Source organism: Typha latifolia, chromosome 3 (genome assembly GCF_019914945.1).
Source record: "Typha latifolia isolate L0001 chromosome 3, TyphaL0001v2, whole genome shotgun sequence".
NCBI classification, from domain to species: Eukaryota; Viridiplantae; Streptophyta; class Magnoliopsida; order Poales; family Typhaceae; genus Typha; species Typha latifolia.
In genome coordinates this window covers 4419730-4442116 of record NC_133088.1, presented here as the reverse complement: position 1 = coordinate 4442116, position 22387 = coordinate 4419730, and the positions used below count along the sequence as shown (strand labels likewise).

The 22387-nt window shown below is 37.1% G+C and overlaps 3 protein-coding genes across 4 annotated transcripts; all 3 read left to right on the top strand.

Annotated features, from left to right (window-relative positions):
* Window positions 1-146: 146 nt before the first annotated feature.
* On the top strand, window positions 147-12528 carry LOC140784332 (thiosulfate/3-mercaptopyruvate sulfurtransferase 2-like). 2 transcript variants are annotated; one of them, XM_073131671.1, is made up of 12 exons: window positions 147-582; window positions 830-1024; window positions 2337-2396; window positions 4824-4886; window positions 6969-7093; window positions 8056-8218; window positions 8495-8554; window positions 8981-9039; window positions 10169-10250; window positions 11201-11264; window positions 11963-12030; window positions 12130-12528. In XM_073131671.1, the coding sequence occupies exons 1-12, from the start codon at window positions 409-411 to the stop codon at window positions 12223-12225; spliced, it is 1209 nt and encodes a 402-aa protein (XP_072987772.1). In that variant the 5' UTR covers window positions 147-408; the 3' UTR covers window positions 12226-12528. The 2 variants fall into 2 exon arrangements, with proteins under 2 accessions (XP_072987772.1, XP_072987773.1); XM_073131672.1 differs by having other exon boundaries at window positions 278-513.
* Window positions 12529-14090: 1562 nt separating this feature from the next.
* LOC140783454 (patellin-4-like) lies at window positions 14091-16316 on the top strand. Its single transcript, XM_073130344.1, has 4 exons — window positions 14091-15068; window positions 15418-15542; window positions 15629-15773; window positions 15868-16316. The coding sequence occupies exons 1-4, from the start codon at window positions 14214-14216 to the stop codon at window positions 16114-16116; spliced, it is 1374 nt and encodes a 457-aa protein (XP_072986445.1). The 5' UTR covers window positions 14091-14213; the 3' UTR covers window positions 16117-16316.
* Window positions 16317-18714: 2398 nt separating this feature from the next.
* On the top strand, window positions 18715-19814 carry LOC140783450 (protein P21-like). The gene has a single exon (XM_073130341.1). It carries the CDS (start codon window positions 18999-19001, stop codon window positions 19698-19700), a length of 702 nt encoding a protein of 233 aa, XP_072986442.1. The 5' UTR covers window positions 18715-18998; the 3' UTR covers window positions 19701-19814.
* Window positions 19815-22387: the final 2573 nt, after the last annotated feature.

Here is a 22387-nt window from a genome sequence, read left to right as displayed (position 1 = left end):
CCTGGCGGAAAGTTTCAAACTTGACCCCTAGATTTCCAATTATTTGGATGCTAATATGTCCTCCTTCATATTTTGCGAAATAGAAAGGGCTTTTTTGCATATAGGCACTCTATAACTATAATAAAGGTTTCACTTCAAAACCCTCCATGCAGGGTCTTAAGCGATATTTCTTAAATATAGGGGGCCATATTCAAAGTTCTGTTTAATTAACTCACAGTGGCAACTGGCAAGCGATATTAGATAACATCTCTGTATAAAGAGACAGGGTTCACCCACCGCAGGGGATGTCATGGAGAACGGTCCGAGAGAAATAGAAAGAAATGGTCGAAGCCTCTGCTAGTTGTTGAATCCTAATAAAACCCTAGCAAATACTTTGAATACTCTTCGTGTAGCATCCGATCTCTTCTAATGGCTACTTCACTCTTAACGAGAGCGTTCACGGGGCTTCGATCGATTCGTTCGTCGGCTTATTATACCCAGGATTCGAAGAGAATCTATGGATACGTCGCAAAGGAAACTCCCCTTCTTTTGGTTCATACTGCAAGAAATCTCATCCTTATTTTGGCTTTTCTGATCCCACTGGTCTCTCCTCATGTCTGATCTTGTTTCTGTTTCTTCTCAATTGAGCAGAAATTTACTTACGTTTGTTGGATTTTTGGTTAGATTTGCGGTCAGTTGTGTATGTTTCTAGAGTCTAAGTTCCTTGTCCTTGGTTGTTTTAGATCTTGCAATTAAATGACGTTGTAGATTCTTGTTGAATATCTGGTTTTTCTCTTTGCTAGGTTTTTTAGCTGACAGTTCTTGTTATCTGTGTTCTTTCTATCTGCAGAGTAGGGAAGCCTATGTTCGTGCAAATGCAAATGTTCCGTGTTTTTACCCTCCTTCTATTGGATTTACTCGATGCAATATAACCGCTTCATCTAATACGAGAATTACTACTTCTTCCATTCACTCACTAGCGGATAATGATCCCGTTGTTTCTGCTGATTGGCTTCATGCTAATTTGAAAGAGCCAGATGTAAAGGTGCACATTTGTCTCTGTCCACACGTCTTTATGACTTACTACTGTGCTGAATTGAAGTAATCCTTCACTTACCATGCATCTTATACTTAATTTCATTTAAGTAATTTTCCTGGTGAAGGATTTCCTCGTTCAATATCTTTTAGTTAAAGATATATCTTACTTATGATATTGGACATATTGGTGCTCTGAACTCTGTGGATCTATATGTGTTTTGGACACAGAAAAGGAAAAGCAAGAGGGTGTCCTATTGCATGAGCCTTGTCACTGTGGTATTAGGCAAGGGGGTAGATGTAGACAACTCTCCTCCATTATTATGGAGCTTGTTTCAATGACTGAAGTTAAGTGGAAATGGGGCAAACCTTGCCTTTCACACTGAGTAACACCCTCTAGGTGATTATAAATACATATGAGCTTACTTTATCTATGTAGTAGGTAGAGAGTTTAGGCATTAAGAAGTTGAAAAATGAAAGGTCGATCTGATATGGGTTGTTATCGTTCAGCCAGTTTAGATGAAGAGTTTGGTCCAATTGGTGTCAGTTATGGTTAGTTCACTTTTCTAGATTATTCTTGAGTGTGTAGGAGTCCAACAAAAAATGAACACAAAATGGTCGGAGACCATCCTGAAAAAAGGCCCAGCATCAGCTGGTGTAATAAAATATTCTATCTGGGCATGGGGAGCATTATTATGTCTTCCAACAATTATAGAAAAGGCCTTATGAAGACCTAGGTGCTTCTTATTACTTGAGTGACTGCAAGTTGATATAATAATGGATTCATTTGGCTAATAATGTTCATTCATGTTCAAGGGCAGCACCAAATAGCAAAATAAATTTCCTAAAACCCTTAGCTGTACTATGGCTCATGTTATTAGGTAGAGCCATTGTTTAGAAAATCAATATATGAAACTCTTGCCCACTCTGTTTAAAAACTGTTACTACTAATAAGCACATGCCATATACGTAAAACATCAGGAGCAATTACTTGAACAATCAAACTATTTGTATTTGGGCAGTCACTTATACCTTTATGTGCATTATCTTATTGTTGCATTCATGTTTCTTGATATTCTTTATGCAAAGTGAGATCAAATTGTCATGTTAATTGGGACCATTTGAGAAAACTTCTTATTTTTGTCACAGAATCCTCAAGTTATCAGGTTGTAAGTGTGAATGTTGTCAAAATTGTAGTTAAATTACTTATGCTTGTTACTAGTCTTAGAAAATCAGTGATGTTGTGCAGTTTTATTAATTTTATTGAAATAATTATTGTTTTCCTTTGTATTTCTTACTATTTAGCCTTTTACTTTCTCAAGGTACTTGATTCTTCTTGGTATATGCCAAATGAGCAACGAAATCCACTTCAAGAATATCAGGTCCAATTTCAGTATGCTATTTATGTTTTTCATATTATTGTGCTGCTCCGTGCCATACACATTGCTTCTCTTAGAGCTAATTTTTGATGAGATGTAAGCCCTTAATTGTAATGGTGTAGAGAAGGCTTACTTTCTAGATCCCATGTATATTTTAGGAGAGACTGAGTTGCAATTTACTAAATTTCTGATTTCCTTATGGAAGAAAGGGTTATTCATTGGATGTACACAAAATTCATTTGTTGTGGAAATCATATCATAATAGTACGTCATAATTGTATGGAATTCCATCTGTTAGAATAAAAAAAGGAATATGCTAATGTTAGAAACTAACAGCAAAGATGCATCTTTAATATACCATGGTTTAAGAACATTTACTTTTGCACTATATATTATGATATTAACTTATGGAAGATAAAGTGATTTGGAGCATGCACCTTTATTCCATTATTCCTTTATTCCTTTAAAGGGTTATTTATGGCATGCAATAATTAAGGCTACATACACAAATGAAAAATACCTCTTAGCCTGTTAGATAAGGTCTTCATTCTAATTATAGAGCTCCTTCCTTCATGATGAGTTATGCGGAGCAAAATTAAAACCCAATCACTTTAATTGTGAAAGACCCATATAAGTCAAAATTTTGGATCTAGACCTAAAACAATGAGGATAGAGATCATTTATGGGGTAAGGGGCATGGTTTCTTTTTCCTTAACAAGGTTATTGGAAGATGGTTCAATTCCTGGTAAATTCTGGTATATACTATGAATTGGTAGACAAAGATTGCTTTAAACAAGGAAGTGCTAAGTACTATCCTTTCAATTCAAAAGGATGTAGGAGCTCATTTATCACATATCATACTATCACCCAGATATTAAACTAGCTATGGATGATTGGTTTAACTTGAAGTTGAAGATATTTCCTGCTCCATATGGAGCTGTGAAATTGCACCAAAATAGTTGCAGCTTGGGTTCTGATTTTTCATAAGTTTGCTGATTTGCTTCTATTGAGTTGTTTATCAAGAATGACTATGCCGGCTGACATAGGGGATGCCGGTTGGCACTTGCAGTGTTGGTAGCATACTGACACATGGCACGAGTGGTGCCAGACAACACCCCTCCTCTCACCTTGTAGTAGTAACCCACTCACTATTATTGTTGCCGTTGCCCTCGTTGTCACCCTTCGTGTGCCCTAGCTCGCTTAGGGAGAAAATTATGATGGAAGTAGGTTTAATAAAAGTGGATCGTTTTTATTCGACCCGTTTGGGTCATCTTCTTCATCCATCTTGCCCCCGATGCTAGGGCATGATGGGGCGAAGGTGAGCAACGACAAATTGAGAGTGAGGGGTAATGACGACGGCGACAGGTAAGTTGTCTGCCTCTTTCTTTCTTTTCTCCTCTCTTCTCTCTCTTTTTCCTCCTCTCTCTTTACCTTTTCCTATTTCTTCTTAGCCGTGCCATCTGTGCCATGTTGGCCATTGGCTGATACGTGGCAACAGCAAGGCGATCCTTATTGTTTATCATGAATATTCATATGAAAACGTGCTTTTCTATATACTTGTATTTTCATGAATTTCTACACAAAAAGATCTCTGCTTTTTCTTGCAATGATGTAGTTGGACATGATGCCTTTTAACATCTTAATATACCAAATTACTAACTACATTATTCAAAACTTGCTCTATTTGAGATGGCTATCTAGTCTCTCATATATCTGTTTTCTTCATAGGGATCAAGACATCAAGTCCTTTCATTAGTCTATTTTTGGGGTTGTTCAAGATAATCTTCTGACTTTGAACTAATATTACCAAATTATTTAATAAAAGTATTATAGTTGCACTGTTCCATTGGCACCTAATTAGCACACCTATTTTGGTACCTTTGAGGGATGTTAAGATGGAATCCTATTAATAATGGACTGGCTAGAAGAAAAGGAACTCAAACTGATATTATCTTTAAAATAAAAGTTGAATATAATATGTTGTCGGAAGACTCTAAACTACTGAAATTTGTGAAAATTGCAATGATATGTTTGAAAATTTAAAGGTGACTGCAGATTATGGAATGTCTTATTCCCCAATCATCTTTTTTGGTTGTAATGCATGTAGGGACCTGTAGGAATGGTGGTAATGTGGATCTTGGTTACTTCACTAGTGCAGCCTGGCAGCCGTATCTAAGCTTCATAAATGTTAGGAAGTAAGAAAAGATTTGGCAAAATAAAAGCATTACTTGATGTGATTTATAGCCTCTTAAGAACCCACATTTGGTTTTGACTTGAGATAGCAGCTATGAACCTATGATTTTTAGAGAGCTAGGCAGGGCACTCTTAGCTGAGTCTTTCTAGCCATTTAATTTCTATTAACATTCCCACCCAACATCTTTCTTTTTTTTGTATATTTAGCCTTTTGACACTTTGTTTTTGCTGCTTAAGGTGGCCCACATTCCTGGTGCTTTGTTTTTTGATGTTGATGGAATATCAGACAGAACCTCCGATGTAAGTTGAGCTTTTTCAATTACATACTTTTCCCTCTTAATTCTTGATTTTGTGATTAACAAAATTATTATTTGGATTTTCTACAATGCAAGCACAGTTCACGGTGATGCTGTAAATGCATTTTCTATGTTGTACATTGGCATCTTGAAAGTTTGCATGTTGTTGATTTAAGTAGCATTGAGGTGCACCAATTTTTTCTTAAATATTGCCTCCCAAAAATAAAGAAAGATAATTGTTTCATTTAAAGCTTAGCCTATGCATTCCTTCCATTTAGTTGGTGAAATTTATAATTGAATAATCTTTATGTGAACTAATATCATGCGTACCTGTTCTTAGCTTCGTTGGTCAACATCGTACTAAGCATAACTTGCCTAGAACTTCCAGATCTGTGTTGGCCGAAGTCATATTCTGAAAGATAATATGCACCAATGTAACATGTCAACAACAATTTGATTAATGATTCTTTTAGTACCCAGAAATGCTTTTGTGACAAACTTTTATCTAGATAATTTGTGTGTAATTATATGTTCTTATATGTTGATGTAGCAATCATACCACCTTATGAAATCATGCTTTTGACCTTGCTTGATTCTTCTCTTGTGCTCCAGCTTGCTATAGTTGTCTTGTTTTTATTATTTCAAGAAATTTGAATTGCCTTTTAACCTATTTGTGTTCTACACCCTTCAATTTTGATTATTTGCAAATTAAGCTCTACAATTTATCAATATGTGCAGAAAATACCTTGTTGTTAGATCTATTAACTAAACTTAAATAAACTCCTAGGTTAAGTTAACTATACTAAGAAAATTTACAAAATTATTCTCACCCAAACTATTCCCAACTACCCAGGCTATACTGAACTCGAAATACTAAATTCAAGCTATACCCGACTCAAAAAATACCAAATCCTCATCTGAGAAGTCAATTTCTATCTCCTAAGCCCAAGCCCAAGCTTCCTCTCATCTCCGTCTCCATCTCCCAAGCCCAAGATTTCCCTCCATCTCCATCTCCATCTCCATTAGAGGAGTCTCCATTCCATCTCCAGTGTAAGTTTTCCTATTCACAATGAGGTTGATTTGATAGGGTTTTATGCTGCTTAATCTTGTTCTTTAGTTTATACAAAAAAAAATGACACATTTAAAAGGGAATACAATGAGTGGTGTAAAACTGTAAATATCTAATAATTTGAATTTTTACATGTCCGTACTATTTGGCAACACATTTATAAGGAAATATACTTTGAAGAAAGATAGAAGAAATAAGGGCACTGTAGTTATTCTAGGAATTTTTTATGTAGATGATAGAATATTCTTTTTTAATGCTATCTGCCCAAACAGTTTAGTTTAACCTCATTCAGGGTATGTTTTGCACATATATGATAAATGTAGGGCTCAATTTGCAAGTATTAAAAATAGAGAATATAAACTGCAAATAGGTTAGAAGTTAGAGTGCTTCCCAATTATATTTATAATAATAATTAGAAATAAGTTTTAATTTCTTAACATATGTACATTTTTGGTTCATTTTTGTCTTCATATGTACTGGACATGTAATTGCAGCAGGCATTAGGGTTCATAATTTTGACTAGAGTTTGGTTCATCCAAATATGTGGGGCTCCCATCGTGAGGTGAGGGGCATGGGCAGGGAAGATGTTTGAAGCTTTACCATCATGTATAGAAAGGCTGGTTTCATGACTTGAACCAATTACCTTTTAAAACTTAATGTTCTTCTCGCCCATTAAAGAGGGCCTAGACTCCTAGCTCAATCCTCCTAGCAGACTTCAAACGCAAGATGTCACTCTTATCGTAAAAGTTGTCGACAATAAAATATAAATTAAGAGAAAGAGTTAAAAAGTTAAAGGATACATGGTTCGATATATGTGTAGCAGCAGTGACTCTAATATTTGTCAGTTTCACAAGAATACATCATCATCACATCAAAGATGAACCATGCTCAAGTATTCCAAGAATACGGTTTTCTGTAATATTTCTTATTCAGATTCAACTTTGCTAATTATTTATTTTTCTTAATTTAACTTTTTAAAAATGACTGTTAAGTTATTAACCGATGCATGTGATTCAGTTGCCTCACATGTTGCCGTCAGAAGAAGCTTTTTCTGCTGCTGCTTCTGCTCTTGGTATTTACAATAAAGATGGTGTAATTGTTTATGATGGAAAGGGAATATTCAGTGCAGCTCGCGTGTGGTGGTAAGCATTTTCCTTTAAATTATTATGCTAATATCTACAGGATGAAGTGTTCCACTCAGAACCTGACAAGCTCAAAGTGATAAATAGTTCGATACATAAGACATCCAATGTTTGGACATCAATATGATTCTCAAAATGATGTTTCTTATCTGAAATTCATATTACATGGTATTAAGACAATTAGTAAAGCAAAATTTGGACTTCCATAAATGTTATTCTAGTATAGCTGGTAGATCTTCATAAAATATCCACAAGTTTGGGAAAGATGCTTCATTCATAAATTCTGTTGAAATTTGATCCTTATTTGTGCATAATAAGGTAAATGTGGCATGATGAAATATAGTCTACCGGAATCTAGACATCATCTTGCAATCATACTGTAATGCTGTCTCTTAGTCTGTTCAAAATAACTATATTGTACTCTCTATAATAGAGATTTCTGAGTATACTCTGTTGTTGTTGTTAACAGTCATAGAGAATCTCAAGCCATAATGTACTACATTATTGATACAAAATTGTGTAAAATCATAATCCTAAGAGCACCACTCTACTTGGGTCTAGAACACCCTCAAAGACCAGACACTATAAGGGTAGATTCTACTATTTACAATGTCATGGCATCTTCTTATTTCTATTGCCAACCTTAAGTCTTTGGCATGCACTTGTCATTCTTGTGCATTCTTTTGGATTGTCAAACACTAGTCTACCTTTTGTTAATATCTTGCTTATTAGAAATGTAGCATCTTCAGGAGACCCTCTATTATGTTGTGGGGTAACTTGAGATGAGCAGTACATGGATTGACAGTACTTCTCTTGGAAATTTATGATTGGAATTGTATTCCTGTGTTTCTGTATAAATAGCTTTTATGCATTGTTTAGTCAGATCACAATACGAGTTACTTTATCTTTTTTCTCTTTCCTACTCTGTGGTGATTAAGTTCATTTATTTATAAAAAAAAAAGGATGTTTCGAGTCTTTGGACATGAGAAGGTTTGGGTGTTGGATGGAGGCTTACCCCAATGGCGTGCTTCTGGATATGATGTTGAATCTAGTGCCTCTAGTGATGCAATTTTGAAGGCCAGTGCTGCTAGAGAAGCCATTGAGAAAGTTTATCAAGGACAACCAGTATGTTGTTTAGAACTTTTTCCAACTAAGTACATGAATAATTAACATTTATCTTGTCAGCCATTGGGCTGATACTAATTGTCATAGCTGGCTTATTTATAATTAATATATTTTGAAGATTGAACCTCTGAACTATCACCAAACATTGCGTTCAAGTAATTTGCCATTGTAGGCTTCGGATGAGTAGAAATGGTTAAAGTATATTTCTGTTTTAGTAATGTGAAAATTTTGATGTATCGTTGTTATGATTGTCTTCTTATCAAGTTCACTTTGCAGGTTGCCCCTTCCACATTTGAAGCAAAGTTGCAACCTCATCTTTTATGGACACTTGAAAAGGTTAGGACCAATGTTTGCAATATACTTGATTTTGTGAAGTGCATGAGTTCTTCCTACTACTTTTCAATATATTATAAAAAAAGCTTATAATTTTGATAGCTTAACGTATTAATCAAATTAATATTGTGACGGAAGCTTTGATCTTTTGTTGCCTGTTCTTATAAAATTCCATCCGGTCATCCAGAAAAAGTTGTGTATGCATTATGAATATTGGGTTAGAAATTTATTCCTGTTGAAATGCATTATGAATATGTAGTATATCATAGTACCTAAAATTGTGATAAGTGAAATCAATATTTTTCACATATAGGAGTACTTCTATTTTTCTTATTCTACTTTAATACATTCGTGCACTGTGGTAGTCATTTTGTGTTAGTGAAACGTCATCAGCCTAAACCTGTGGTTTAATTAATCTTTTTTTTTCAGGTTAAAGAAAATATTGATCTCCAGACACATCAGCATATAGATGCTAGATCAAAATCTAGGTGAGTTGTTTATCTCTTGCTCGATCAAGATCTGAAGGATTGAAATCAGCATGTAGATAGTTGATGTACTTTTGTTGATCTTTTGCACCAGAGATTTTACATTGTACAAGTTTCCTCACATAACTTGTTCAGTTTAGTAATATTATCTTGTGGTATCTCGAGGCCCTCACTTGAAAGTCAAGTCAAAATATTATTCATCTTTCTCTAATTGTATAGGTTTTCATTTTTAAATTTGTTTTCTGAACTTTGTAAGCCTAATCATAGATTAATCAACTGTCATGCTCTGGTTTTAATTCTTAATATCAGAAAGAAAAAGAAAATAACAAATTTCTCCTGATCCGTGGAGGAGATGAAAGACATTAATTTGAACAAATGTGACAGCATTTATCTGTCAATTCTTTAATAGTACAAACCTCCTAAGGAACCAGGACAGAGAATAGGGAAGCAAAGCATGCTTCCCTGCTTATTTGGTTAATTAATCAAACCCTTTCTCTTCCACAGACCTACAATAATTAAGTGTTAATTACTGTAGCAGTGAAGAAACTAGGAAGAGAAGAAAGCCGACAGTGAAAGGAGAAAGAAAACGTCGGCAGCCTTTCACTCTTGGCGGCTAAACTGAGAGGTGGCCGTTGAGAGTGAAAAGGGAAGAAAGAGAAGAAGGTGCCTTGCTCGCTGCTGGTTGTTTGTACTCGCTTGCTACCGCCGCTCACGCTTGGAGATGATCGAAAGGGGGAAGGTTTTTAGGGCTTAGATTGAGAGTGAGGAGAAATGATTGGGTTAGTGTTTAAATGGTTAATGAGTTAGACAATTAGCAGATAGTGAAGATCCGACCTAATAAGTTCAAACCCATTGATATAGTGGGCTGAGCCGCAAAACGTTTAGCGGGCCACTTGGCCCTCTACGCGACTTGACGGGCCTGCCAAGTCTGCCCAGGCAGCCTGGGCACCAATCCTGTTGGCAGGGTGGCCAGCGTGCCGCCTTACCAAGGCGGCCATCAGGGATGCCTTTTATGACACTGCATTAGCCTACTCTTGTATGAAACAGTTTGTGGTTTAAAATGGTAGAATATTGTACTTGAATGCATATATCTGTGAGCTTATTAGGTTGAGATGATCTCAACGTATTTCAGGTTTGATGGTGCAGTTCCAGAGCCAAGGAAAGGAATAAGAAGCGGTCATGTTCCTGGTAGTAAGTGCATTCCTTTTGCTCAGGTAAAGTTTGCTGTTAAATTACCAATTTATCATTTTTTATGCCTCATTTCAAAAGCATAATATTTTTCTAGTTGATGTAATTTCATATGATAGTATATCTTTTATCGCTTGAATGAACAAGGGCCAAAAAGTGAACTTTATCAGTATATATTATCGCTTGAATGAGCATGGTCAAAAAATGAACTTTATTAGTATACGGTTGATTGACCAAGGCCAAAAGTGAAGTTCCATCTATGATGTTTGTGGCAAATGACATGCAGATCACATAGGGACATATAGTAATTCCATCTAGTCATATTAGATTGATAGCTTTGGTCAACTTATTGAAATTGTTACATGCAATCAGTGCATGAGGAAGGTTTATAGTGTAATTGGTGAATCAATCTGCGGATTGCTAAAAGTTTAAACTAGATAAGTACCAATCTACCTGAAAGGGTTGCATTTCATATGTATTTATGAGATGGTTTTTCTTTTTCTTTTAGTAAAGATTGCAATTGTTTCTCTTTCATGGATCATTAGGGCATTATAAGCCAAGCAGGAAGGCACTTATGCAAGTATCAGTATAGTAATGTTTGCAGAGCCTAGGCTTGACTGTAGTACCTTATGGTGATGTTAATGAATGTCTATCTAGTGTATATACATGATGGAGATAATACTTACTATTTAGTTAACACCAGTGTATTTTGGAAGGTGCTATGAGCATTAGTACTTTAGTACCCGGTTCCCTAGGGGCAAACTGAATGTTCCACTTATGTACTGTGATCCTGAACTTGACTGCTTTTATTGTTGACTCAAAAAGTTGGCACCAGTCATTTTGTCTATTTTTAACAAATGAGTCCTTTTCCTGGCAGTTTGGCAGTAGAGGCCTTTGTATAGTATATTGATATAGACTCGATATATTGTTGTGCATATTTCGGGCTTCTTGTTTAACATCTGGTTATTCTTTGCAGGTGCTGGACAGTTCACAGATGCTATTGCCCGCGAGTGCCCTTCGTAAACAGTTTGAGCGAGAAGGTCAGTGCTGTTTTTCCCCCAATATTACCATTCTAATATGTTCATGGCAGCTAGGCCATCTTCTTTCTCTTTTATGGCTCTCAAAATTCTGTATCTTCCATCTCATGAGATGGTTATCATGGATTGAGAAAATATATCCATCTAGGGGGGAGCAAAAAATAATGCAAACTTATCAAAACCAGTCCTTGGCTTTATGTCTATGGGAATGTAGTAAGCTGTTGAACTAAATACCAGCACATTGAACTAATGTGATCTATCATAGTAAAGACGTACTTCCATTGTGGAGAGTAGAGGGTGAGATGTGAGGGATCTCTCCTTCAAGATAGAATGGTTGTCTTTCCTCATTTAACAACTGACATGTGGGATTTGCATTTTGCAACTTATTTTTTAGCTTACTAAGCAAAATTAGTTAGTGTCTGACCATTAGAATTTCATAGTCACACCAATCAAATTAACAAAGCTACATCACATTTATTTCTCTCATTTGATGCTTTACATTGAGAAGTCATATTGTCTTTAACTGCAAATTAGGCACAAGGAAGATAATCAATTATCAGGTAGCTACTCAGTCATAAAATCATAATTTGTTTTCATCACCAATTATCTGTTATATTTGTATCAATGAAATTTTGTAGGAAAAAGTGGGTCCTTTACTTCTACTATCGAATATATTTCTTTGGCTATTGACCCTGTTGCAGGTATATCTCTGGACCGTCCTGTCGTTGCCTCTTGTGGTACTGGTGTTACTGCTTGCATACTTGCTTTGGTAAGAACGATATACATTGAACTATGAGAAGATTTTCTTCTCTAAACAAAGTTAACATAATTTAGCAAGAAGAGTAATACATATTTAATCTCCTCACAGGGTCTCCATCGGCTAGGGATGTCTGATGTTGCAATCTATGATGGATCATGGACCGAATGGGGTTCCCTCTCTGACACTCCCGTCAAGACTGCTTAGATTATTTGATGTGAGTGCTCTTGCATTTGTTCATATTGAGGTCTAAAGAAACAAAAACGAGGGAGGGATTCACTTGCGCATAAAGTGATGCTTCTCAAGCTCGTTTTTGTACAAGAGTGAACAAGTTGATTCATGTCACATCTTTATGAAAAAATATTTACCAGTTTAGAAGGCAATTCTTTTGTGTTCTGAAGTACCCTTTGCCAACAATGGTTGGAAACGATACAGATGAAATTGCTGTTTATGAAAGCTGTATGATATGAAGCAAGAACCAAATAAATGAGATACTGTTCTATTGCAACATATCTCCACTTTGTACCCCTCGTAATGCAGCTGCATTAGTTGTATTCTCTATATGGCATATTAAATCTTATGGTTTTGATCTGTTGAGCCGAAAGGATCCCACTTCTCCTCTTATCTCATCTCAATATCCTTTTAATAATGTTTGTGCATTGCTTGTTCTGTCGTAGTGTCTACTTAACTAAACTGTACATGATTAAAATTGTTCAAGTTTCATTATTTTAGTGGACGGTAGTCCCGTGATGAATGTGAGTCAATTGATAGATTTGCTGTCACACACATGCAGTACCTTGTATTGTAATTTTTGCGTTACCTGCTTCACCTCTGGATTACTGATCACTGGGGGCTCCATCACTATTTTTCTAACATCCTTGTGCTCTATTATTTTGACCACTGTTCCTGGGCATGTTCTAGTGATCAGGAAAGTAGAAGCTCATGAATGCAACTGGCTGCCGTTACTTATCCAGCACATGAGAATTAAAGACCTTGCAGCAAAAGGACATACAACTTATTCCAGTTAACCAGACTCGATGGTCAATAGAATTAGGCTACATATATATATATATAAATTACTTGACAGCAAATCAATCCCTTCACCCATGTTAGGCTATTAATTCTGGCTTACCAAATGCATGTGCTTTACAACAACTTCCTCAGAAAACAAAAGGGAAAAAAAAATAGACGGCGCAAAGTATGGACAATAGATCCTAAAGATTGGAGAGATTTTTTTTTTTTAAAATCAATGTTGCTTCCTAATGATGCCCTTGAAATTTAGTTTTAAGCCCATTATGAATGATCACATTTGACTACCTTCTGAAAGTATCATCTTATCTTACTATTGGCTGTGAGATTTCTTAATACTTTGTTGTCCATTGAAATGTGTCTATAGCTGTGGAGATTTGAACTTAGCCCTAGTTGCCGGATAAGAAAAAATTAGGATCCGTATAAAGTGATGGTTTGTTTCAAGATAAAATTTTGTTCATCCTAATTTCTCTTTAGATGTTTAGTTCGAAAAAGATGGTTAAGTGTAGTATAAAAAATATTGGATAAAATAGTGTTTGATTATGATAGTCGGGATAATAAATACAAATAATCAAATTAACTTTATTGTTATTTTCCTAGTCTAATATAAATATATATTTATTAAAAAAATTCTTTTTTTTGAAAGATAGGAAACGAGTTTAAAATTATTGTACTATCATATTATGATTATATTAAATTTCTGTCCAAAAACTATAGTTACTTTATTGGATAGTTTGTTTTTTAGTCACATTTCCCTCGGATAAAATAGCAACTGGTGGGATTTCTTAATGTTTGTTATCCATAGAAATATGTGTTTATAGCTGTGGAGTTTTGAACTTGGGGAAATATTAGTTTAATCATATGAGCAGCAGCTAATATTTGCAGTATAAATAATTAATATTATGTTGTATATAGTGCCTTCTTGGACAGATGTTAAATTGTTTATATAATCGCACTGTAACACAAGATTCCAATCTTTTTACTAGCCGTTAGGACAGTTACAATAGCCGTTAACTAAACCTTCTCCTCCTCTTCTCCGTGTTCCAGAAGAAACCTTTAAAAAAAAAGTTTAGCTCTTTCATATAATATAATATAGCCATTGAGACCTCCCTATCTCCCTCATCACCTACCTTTTCTTCATCCAAACACCATCCCTTGCATCAACCATGACGGTTGAAACCCAAATGGCTGAGGTCGTCAAGGATGTCGCGGCCGTCGACGTGGTCGAGTCGAAGAATGCAGAGCAGAGCACACCAGAAGAGCAAGAGGAGAAAGTTATGGTGACCAAGGAAGAGATCACCACTCTAGGCTCCATAATGGAGAAGAACTCCTCCTTCAAGGAGGAGAGCAACTTCCTCACCGACCTTAAAGAGCACGAGAAGAAGGCCTTAATGGAGCTGAGGTCAAAGGTGGAAGACGCCATCCTCAATAACAAGTTCTCCAAGAAGGAGGAGGAAGAGGAGAACAAAGATAAGGAGAAGGAGACCACCCAAGTCATTGATAAAGATATCAACTTGTGGGGAGTCCCCCTTCTTCCGAGCAAGTGCCCTGAGAGCAACAATGTAATCCTTTTAAAGTTCCTCAGGGCCCGGGAATTCAAAGTTAAAGATGCATACAAGATGCTCGAGAAAACGCTCGAGTGGAGGAAGGAGTCAAAAATTGATTTGATCCTCGAGGAGAAATCACTCGGGGAGGGGTTTGAAGCGGCGTGCTACATGGATGGCGTCGACCGTGAAGGGCGGCCGGTGTGTTACAATGTGTATGGTGTGTTTCAAGATGAAAAGATGTACGAGAAGGCATTCGGAACTGAGGAGAAGAGAGATCAATTCTTGAGGTGGAGAGTTCAGTTCATGGAGAAGGGGATTCAGGAGCTGGAATTTAAGCCTGGTAGCCCTGCTTCGCTTGTTCAGGTTATTGATCTGAAGAACTCGCCAAGGCTTTCAAGGAAGGAGCTCAGAGTTGCCATGAAGCAGGCCGTGGAGGTACTTCAGAATAACTATCCAGAGTTCGTAACAAAGAATGTGAGTATTGTTCAAACAAGACATCAATTTTATTTTATAGTGCAAAACTTGAATTATTTTTCTCTTCATGGCGAATATTTTCATATAACATCATGAAAGTATATCTACTCGTTAGTTGAAATGAGGAAAATGATCATTATGTTTTGTTTTATGAAGAGCATAATTTTTCTTTTTTTGCAACTAGTCTTTGTAAGATGATTTCTGAGAGACGATAATTAGCCTTCTGCTGATGAGCTCATAAGTAATAAAGAAACATCTCTATCCTGGGAAACATTAATCACTATCTATTTTGAGTTTTGATCTTTGTCTATATACTAAAGTTTTGCTAATCCCTAAATTCTAATTACAGATCTTCATCAACGTTCCCTTCTGGTACTATGCGTTCAGTGCTCTTATTTCACCTTTCTTAACCCAAAGAACCAGGAGCAAGTTTGTCTTTGCTCACCCTTGGAAGGTCCCAGAAACTCTTCTCAAGTAAGTGATTTACCTCATCCTACAATCTATGAATTCCATGATAGAAAATTAAGGTCAGCTTAACAATGTAGTTCTTCTGTTCACAGATATATTCCTGCAGAAAACATCCCTGTTTCCTATGGTGGTCTGAAACGTGAGGGCGACATCGAGTTCTCTGGAGAAGATGGTGGTGTTTCAGAACTAACAATTAAATCTGGATCAATTGAAAATGTCGAAATTCCTGTACCGCAGGTATAAAGCACCTAACTATAATGAATTAGTTTTGTCGGAACAAAAGTCTAGCATGGTTTTGATTTGTAGGTTTTTTTTACTATCATTTACACAGGTTGCAACTATGGCTGTTTGGGATTTGACTGTGTTTGGCTGGGAGGTCAATTACAAAGAAGAATTTGTTCCTTCTGATGAAGGATCATATACAATTGTCATTCAGAAAGAAAGAAAAATGGGTCATCAGGAAGAAACAACTAGGAACTCTTTTAAGAATAAGGAGCCTGGAAAGGTGGTTCTGACAATTGAGAACAACACATACAAGAAGAAGAAAGTCTTGTTCAGATACAAGACAAAACATTGTTGATAATTTTCGATGGACTTTACTTTTTTCAAAGGCCCTTATATCGTGTGTTGATATTTGCCTCATTTTTGGACAGGGTTGGCGTCTTTCTTGTGGATTACTTTCATTTATATTGTGAATGGCTTTTTTTCGATATATGTAAATTAGAATTGGTGTTTTCTTTCATATGTATCTGATGCTTTTAGTGAAGAATTATTAGTTCACAGGGTTTGGAGTGTGTCACCATGTGAAGCTATGTGCTTTTTATCCATTCTTTATATCATCAACATTTATCCATATGACTATACTCATCTATTGAGTTTCACTGTTGGATGTGCCATGACCATGTTCTAAAATACTAGTTTGGAATAGCCTGTAGCCCATGATGCTTAAAACTTGTATTGTTAGGATGGATGAATGTGATCGCCGGCACGTCTCAAATGTTGTTGATGACTAAGATTTGTTAAGTGGCCTGATAGAAAACGGTCCTTCTCAAAGAAGCATTCCCTAATGACTTCAACCCACCTCCTCCAGGTGTCTCCTCTCCCACTTGGTCGTCCTCTTGAGATAGTAGGAAGCCATAACCTCCTCCTTCTCCTCGCGCGGTTTCGAAACTACCCGACTTTCGTGATCTAAGCATTCCATTTGCATTGGAGTCAAGTGGTGCTTGGGATTGGGAAGGAACTGGACCCTCGATCCAACCACTGATGGCCACCTTGACTAGGTGAAGTGGCGGAAACCATCGACGGAGATGACATCAACCTACTCTAGTGTTGCCTTCAGATCCTCACAGGATATGATGTCCTAGAACTCAGTGAGGTCGCAGAGCCACAGGCAATCGGAGTCCAAGATATCTCTGTCACCCTGAAGGACCCAATAATCCTGTTGATCGCCCTCTCATTCCAGTAGTCCATGGGGAGGTCAACTAGAGATATCCAAATATAGAAGCGAAGGAAACCTAGAAGCACCCCTGAGATGCTCTAAGGTTGATGATGAACTTGCTTCACTCACATGCAACGATTAGTGCTGCCTCCACATATCCGGGAAGCAAGGTAAGAAGAGAAGGCTAATTAGGGGTGTAAACGAGTCGAGCTAGAGCTAGGCTCTAGCTCAAGCTCTACTCGAAATTAGTTTCAAGCCCTAGTTTGATGTTTAGGCTCGGGTAACTTGACCGAGCTTAAGCTGAGTCAGTCTGAGCTCGAGTATAACCCAAGCCGAGCCAGACTGAGCTTGATTTTAGAAGGAGGAGGCAGGCAGTGGCGAAAATGAGGATGGCAACTTGCTGAAGGAGGAGGCTAAAGGAAGAGAGAGCAGCTTGCCGATGAAGAAAGAGGAGGAGGAGGCGGTGGCAACTTGTCAATAGAGGAGGAGGAGTTTGATGAAGAAGGCCAGAGGAGAAGGAGGAGTTTGACAAAGAAGGCCAATGAAGGAGGAGGCGGCGATGGTTTGTCAACGGAGGAGGAGGTAGCGGCAGCTTCGACGGAGGAGGCAACGACAGCTTGTCGATGGAGGAGGAGGAGATGGCGGCAACAACTTACTAATGGAGGAGGAGGAGGCTAACGAAGGAGCCGGTCGACGAAGGAGGAAGAGGCCAATCGATCACCACTCACCATTCACCTAGAGGAAGAAGAAGAACCAATTGGTTTTTTTAACGTTGGTTACTTAGTTATTTGAAGAGAATAATAGACTAATTGATGTAAGAGAGTTAAGTGGTGTGGGAAGAATAGACTAATTGATGTAAGAGAGTTAAGTGCATCTATCAATTAATGCTTGATAAACATGGTAGGAGATAAGGCTAATTAGTCTCTCTTTGATCATTCCAATAGGAATAGTCTTATATATTTCGTCAGTACATAGATAGGTAGCGAATAAACTAGTACGAATACACTTGGATTTTAGTTCATTTTTTGCTGAATTTGCTTCCACTTATGCATGTCTGGTCAGAAATCTAACCACCGGCACTGCATCATTTCAATGCATTAAATTCTAATATCTTATCTATATTGAAGGTTAAATATAGAGGGGTGACTTGGTCCGAGCGTGTTGCAGAATACGCGCCACCAGCGCATTAATTCTGTAGATTTAATGCTCCTGAGATGATTCGCCAAAACGAATACACAAAGCAATCAAATTAAAAAGAGCAGGGTTAGAGTTATCAGGCGTGCACGGTTGATACACTGACGCAAGTTGTGTCTATATGAACGTTACTTTATAATCAACAATATCAAATCAGTTCAAAGATTTTTCAAATTTTACTTCAATTCTGCACGTCCATGTATATATATGAGCAGTGAGCTCTAACAATAAAAAAAAAATGAACTGGTGGTAGTTGCATGACCGTGACTTATTTGTCACCAATGACTACAATTTATTTTTTCTTTTAAACAAACAACGTATACACTGTACAAGAAGGCTTTTTCTTTCTTTCTTTCTTTCTTTCTTTCTTTCTTTCTTTCTTTCTTTTTTAATTTAAACACTGTACGAGAAGTTGATCCAGTCGTTACCGCATATATATCCATGTGGACGATGCCATATGAATATATGATCATTCATCCTAGAGTAAATATTTCCACGTTAAAAAAAAGTAAATATGAGAAAGGTTTATATGAACTATTAGCTAGATTTTAATTAACATAAATGGCATAAGTTCTTAAATTGAATTGAGTTCTACTGTTTATATCTATTTATATTGGTTAAACAAGTGTGGAAACATTTTTATTAAAACGGATCATAAGAGGCCAACTTGGGTCATTGCACCATCAGAGGCAATCCCCTTTAAAAAAGGACTTCTCTCCATGTCTCACCTGGGATTCAGAACCTTGAAGACCAAAATCTCCTCGTGCTCACCTATAACTATAATTAAACTCTCCCTCTCCCTCCTCCAAACACCGCAAAATTAATTCACAATGGCCTCCCCAATTCTTCTACCTCTCTTCCTCTTCCCTTTACTCCTCCTCGTCTCTCTCTCCACCGCCGTCACCTTCACCGTCACCAATCAGTGCTCCTACACCGTCTGGGCCGCCGCCGTCCCGGGCGGTGGCCGCCAACTCAATCCGGGACAGTCGTGGGTCGTCAACGTGAACCCCGGCACGACTGGCGGCCGCATCTGGGCCCGCACCGGCTGTTCCTTCGACAGAAACGGCAACGGCCACTGCCAGACCGGAGACTGCGGCGGCAAGCTCGCCTGCACGGGCTACGGCGTGCCGCCCAACACCCTCGCCGAGTTCGCCCTCAACCAGTTCAGCAACCTCGACTTCTTTGACATCTCCCTAGTCGATGGGTTCAACGTGCCGATGAACTTCCTCCCGACATCCGGGGGATGCAGCAAGGGGCCCCACTGCAGCGCCGACGTGACGTCACAGTGCCCCAGCCAGCTCAAAGCGCCCGGAGGGTGCAACAATCCTTGCACGGTTTTCATGACCGATGAGTACTGCTGCAACTCGGGAAGCTGTGGGCCCACCAACTACTCCAAGTTCTTCAAGAAACTTTGCCCGGAGGCTTATAGCTACCCCAAGGATGACCCAACGAGCACCTTCACTTGTCCGGCGGGGGCGAACTATAAAGTGGTCTTCTGCCCGCGCGGAGGAGTCACCCATTCATATGCATAGTATGTTTGAAATAAGGTTGATGTAATCACGCAATTGAAGTCGCGACGACTTATCCATTTGAGTTGTTACGTGTAATAAACTTGATGTATGAAATGGTATTATCCATGGTTATAACTCTAGACTCTATGGTGGATGAATCACTTCTGGGTTGGATTTGAGTTTTGGATAAGGAAATGTACATATCTTTTTACATGTAACTGTGGCAGGTAAAAGATACATCTATAAAACTAAATCACACACACACATATAAAATATTACAATTGTCTGGTTAATGAATAATGAATAAGGTTTATTCCATTGAATTTAATATAGATAGGCAGAGAGGAATAAGAAATCACACGCGAAGACTACCTAAATGCTGATGCTGGACAACTTTTTTTTTTCTTTTTTTTCTGAAGAGTGGACTTTGACCGGTTACAGATAGCCGCCTAGCCGTATGTATGCTTTACAATAAAATTAATTGTAAACTTGACAATTGGAGTGTATGATTGCATTTCTTGCTTCATTGTAATTATAATGCTTGATGCGGATTAGAAAGAGTGTTCAAACAAAAAAATTAAAACAATACCTTTATCCGGTAGAGCTTGAGTCCAAGAGGTTTGCAGCTTAATCTCACAAACAACATAAAACAAACAAATCGGTTAGATACTTAGATCGGAATATCTAACCACGTTTAGATATAAACACACTAAGAGAGGCGGCCTCCATGAATGCTATAGTGCGGTGCTTGAAAGAAATATGCTTGCGTGGGTTTTTGGATTTCTTCCCCTTCTTGTATGTGTGTGGTCTACTATTTTCGTCATCTAAGAAATCTTCCACTGCAAAGAAACTTCTGGGGAACTTAGGATCTGAAACGAGGGGAGGGAGACAGAGTGCATGACGCAAGGGGGAGGGAAGGAGGTGAAGAATCCTGATCCAACTAACTTATATTAAACAGTATACGGATTCGGACATGAATTCAGAACAAAAAGAAAGTTTGCACTCGTAACTAATTTAGATCGAGTAGTGGGTGAGACCGTAGTTAATAATCCAACCCATTCTCACTCCTATCTGAAGAACATGCGGAACTTTCAAGGAAGGAATTCAGGATTGTAATTAAGCGCGTGAAAGAAGTACATAGAACGACGAGACCTTCTTCGGAATCATCTCAGTGGCATATAATACGTAGATCTTAAGAAAAAAAGAGACAGATCATGAAAGTTATAATTTTTGGAACTTTTTTCAGAGATATAGGGTATAGAGAATGGAAGTGGCTATTTCCTAATCATCTAGCTGTTGAGCCATGACTTGTTGATAAGTTGGAACTTTCTATGTCTAGAAAGTAATAAAGACTAAGGATTGAAAAATATGGCGATCTTTCTCCATCCTTGAAAGTTTCCAAGGCGTGGAGAGAAAAATAGAACAAGATCTTCACGCGTGCATCTATCGACATGGTAGGAGATAAGGCTACTTAGTCAGTCTCTCATCATTTCAACAGAAATAGTCTATATATATATAGTCGGTAAATAGATAGATAGCGAATAAACTTAATTATCTTTAGGAGAATATACATGGATTCAAGGTAGCTTTTAGATTGAATTGAATTCTAGTATTTTAGATCGGTTAAACAACAAACAAAATATTTCCATTAAAACAGGTCACATAATAGGCCAACTTCGATCATAGCACATTTTCATTCTAGACAGCAATTTACTCTATCTTTTTTTTTCTTTTTTCTTTTTTTGCTGAAGTTTTCGATTGAGGTATTATCCCAACATGATAATGTAATAAATGCTAATAAATAATTATTAGATAATTTTATTATCATTATAGAGTTTGTTTAAATAATAAACTTTATTATAAATAATAATATATGTGTCGTGAATAAATAAAGAGAAATGTGGTTGAAAGTAATTAAAATATCTCATTCGGGCTTTTTTTTTCCTTTATCTCGAAACCCATGAATACATTACTCAATGTTCTTCGATGTCAAAGTAGTTGAATTTTTTTTTGCCACTCAAATTGGTTCAATTTTGTTTTTAGCAATTTTACTTCAGAGCTAGCTGCCAATTGTAGAAGAATTGATGGTAGACATGCAGCTAAGTGGAGAACTTCTCATCTCTCAAAATAAAAAAACACAAAAGAAAAAGTGGAGAATTGCTGCGTATCTTCGAGATGGTGGCATGACCATGAGTTCGTTGTCTACCAATGACTATTGATTTCTATACCTGACCACCGACACAGGAAAATAATTTTACTATTGTAAATACGAATATAATTTACTTTTGATTTCATTCATTAGTGGACCACCATCAGCCAAAATCTTTGATTTCAACGTGGAATTTGTACAGGCGTATATAGCTAATGGTCATCCCCTTGCGACCCTAACAAATTAGAATTTAAAGCTATGTTTGGTTGAAACTAGCAGCTAAAAATTGGCTACTTTGATTTTTTTTTTTAAAGTCTTATTTTGAATAGCTTAACTTAATTCTAGAAAAATTGAGTGTTTAACTATGAACTAAGCTGGACAGTTCTTTTTCTCATTTTACTATAAGAAATAGAGATGAGGTACAAATTGTTGAGTGCCGTGAGTAAATAGTCTCATATTAAAAAAAAGAAAGATATGGAAGTAGGAAAAGTTTATCTTATAATATTATGAGTTTTTAAATTGAGTTGAGTTATATAATCTATAGTAACTCTCTACTACT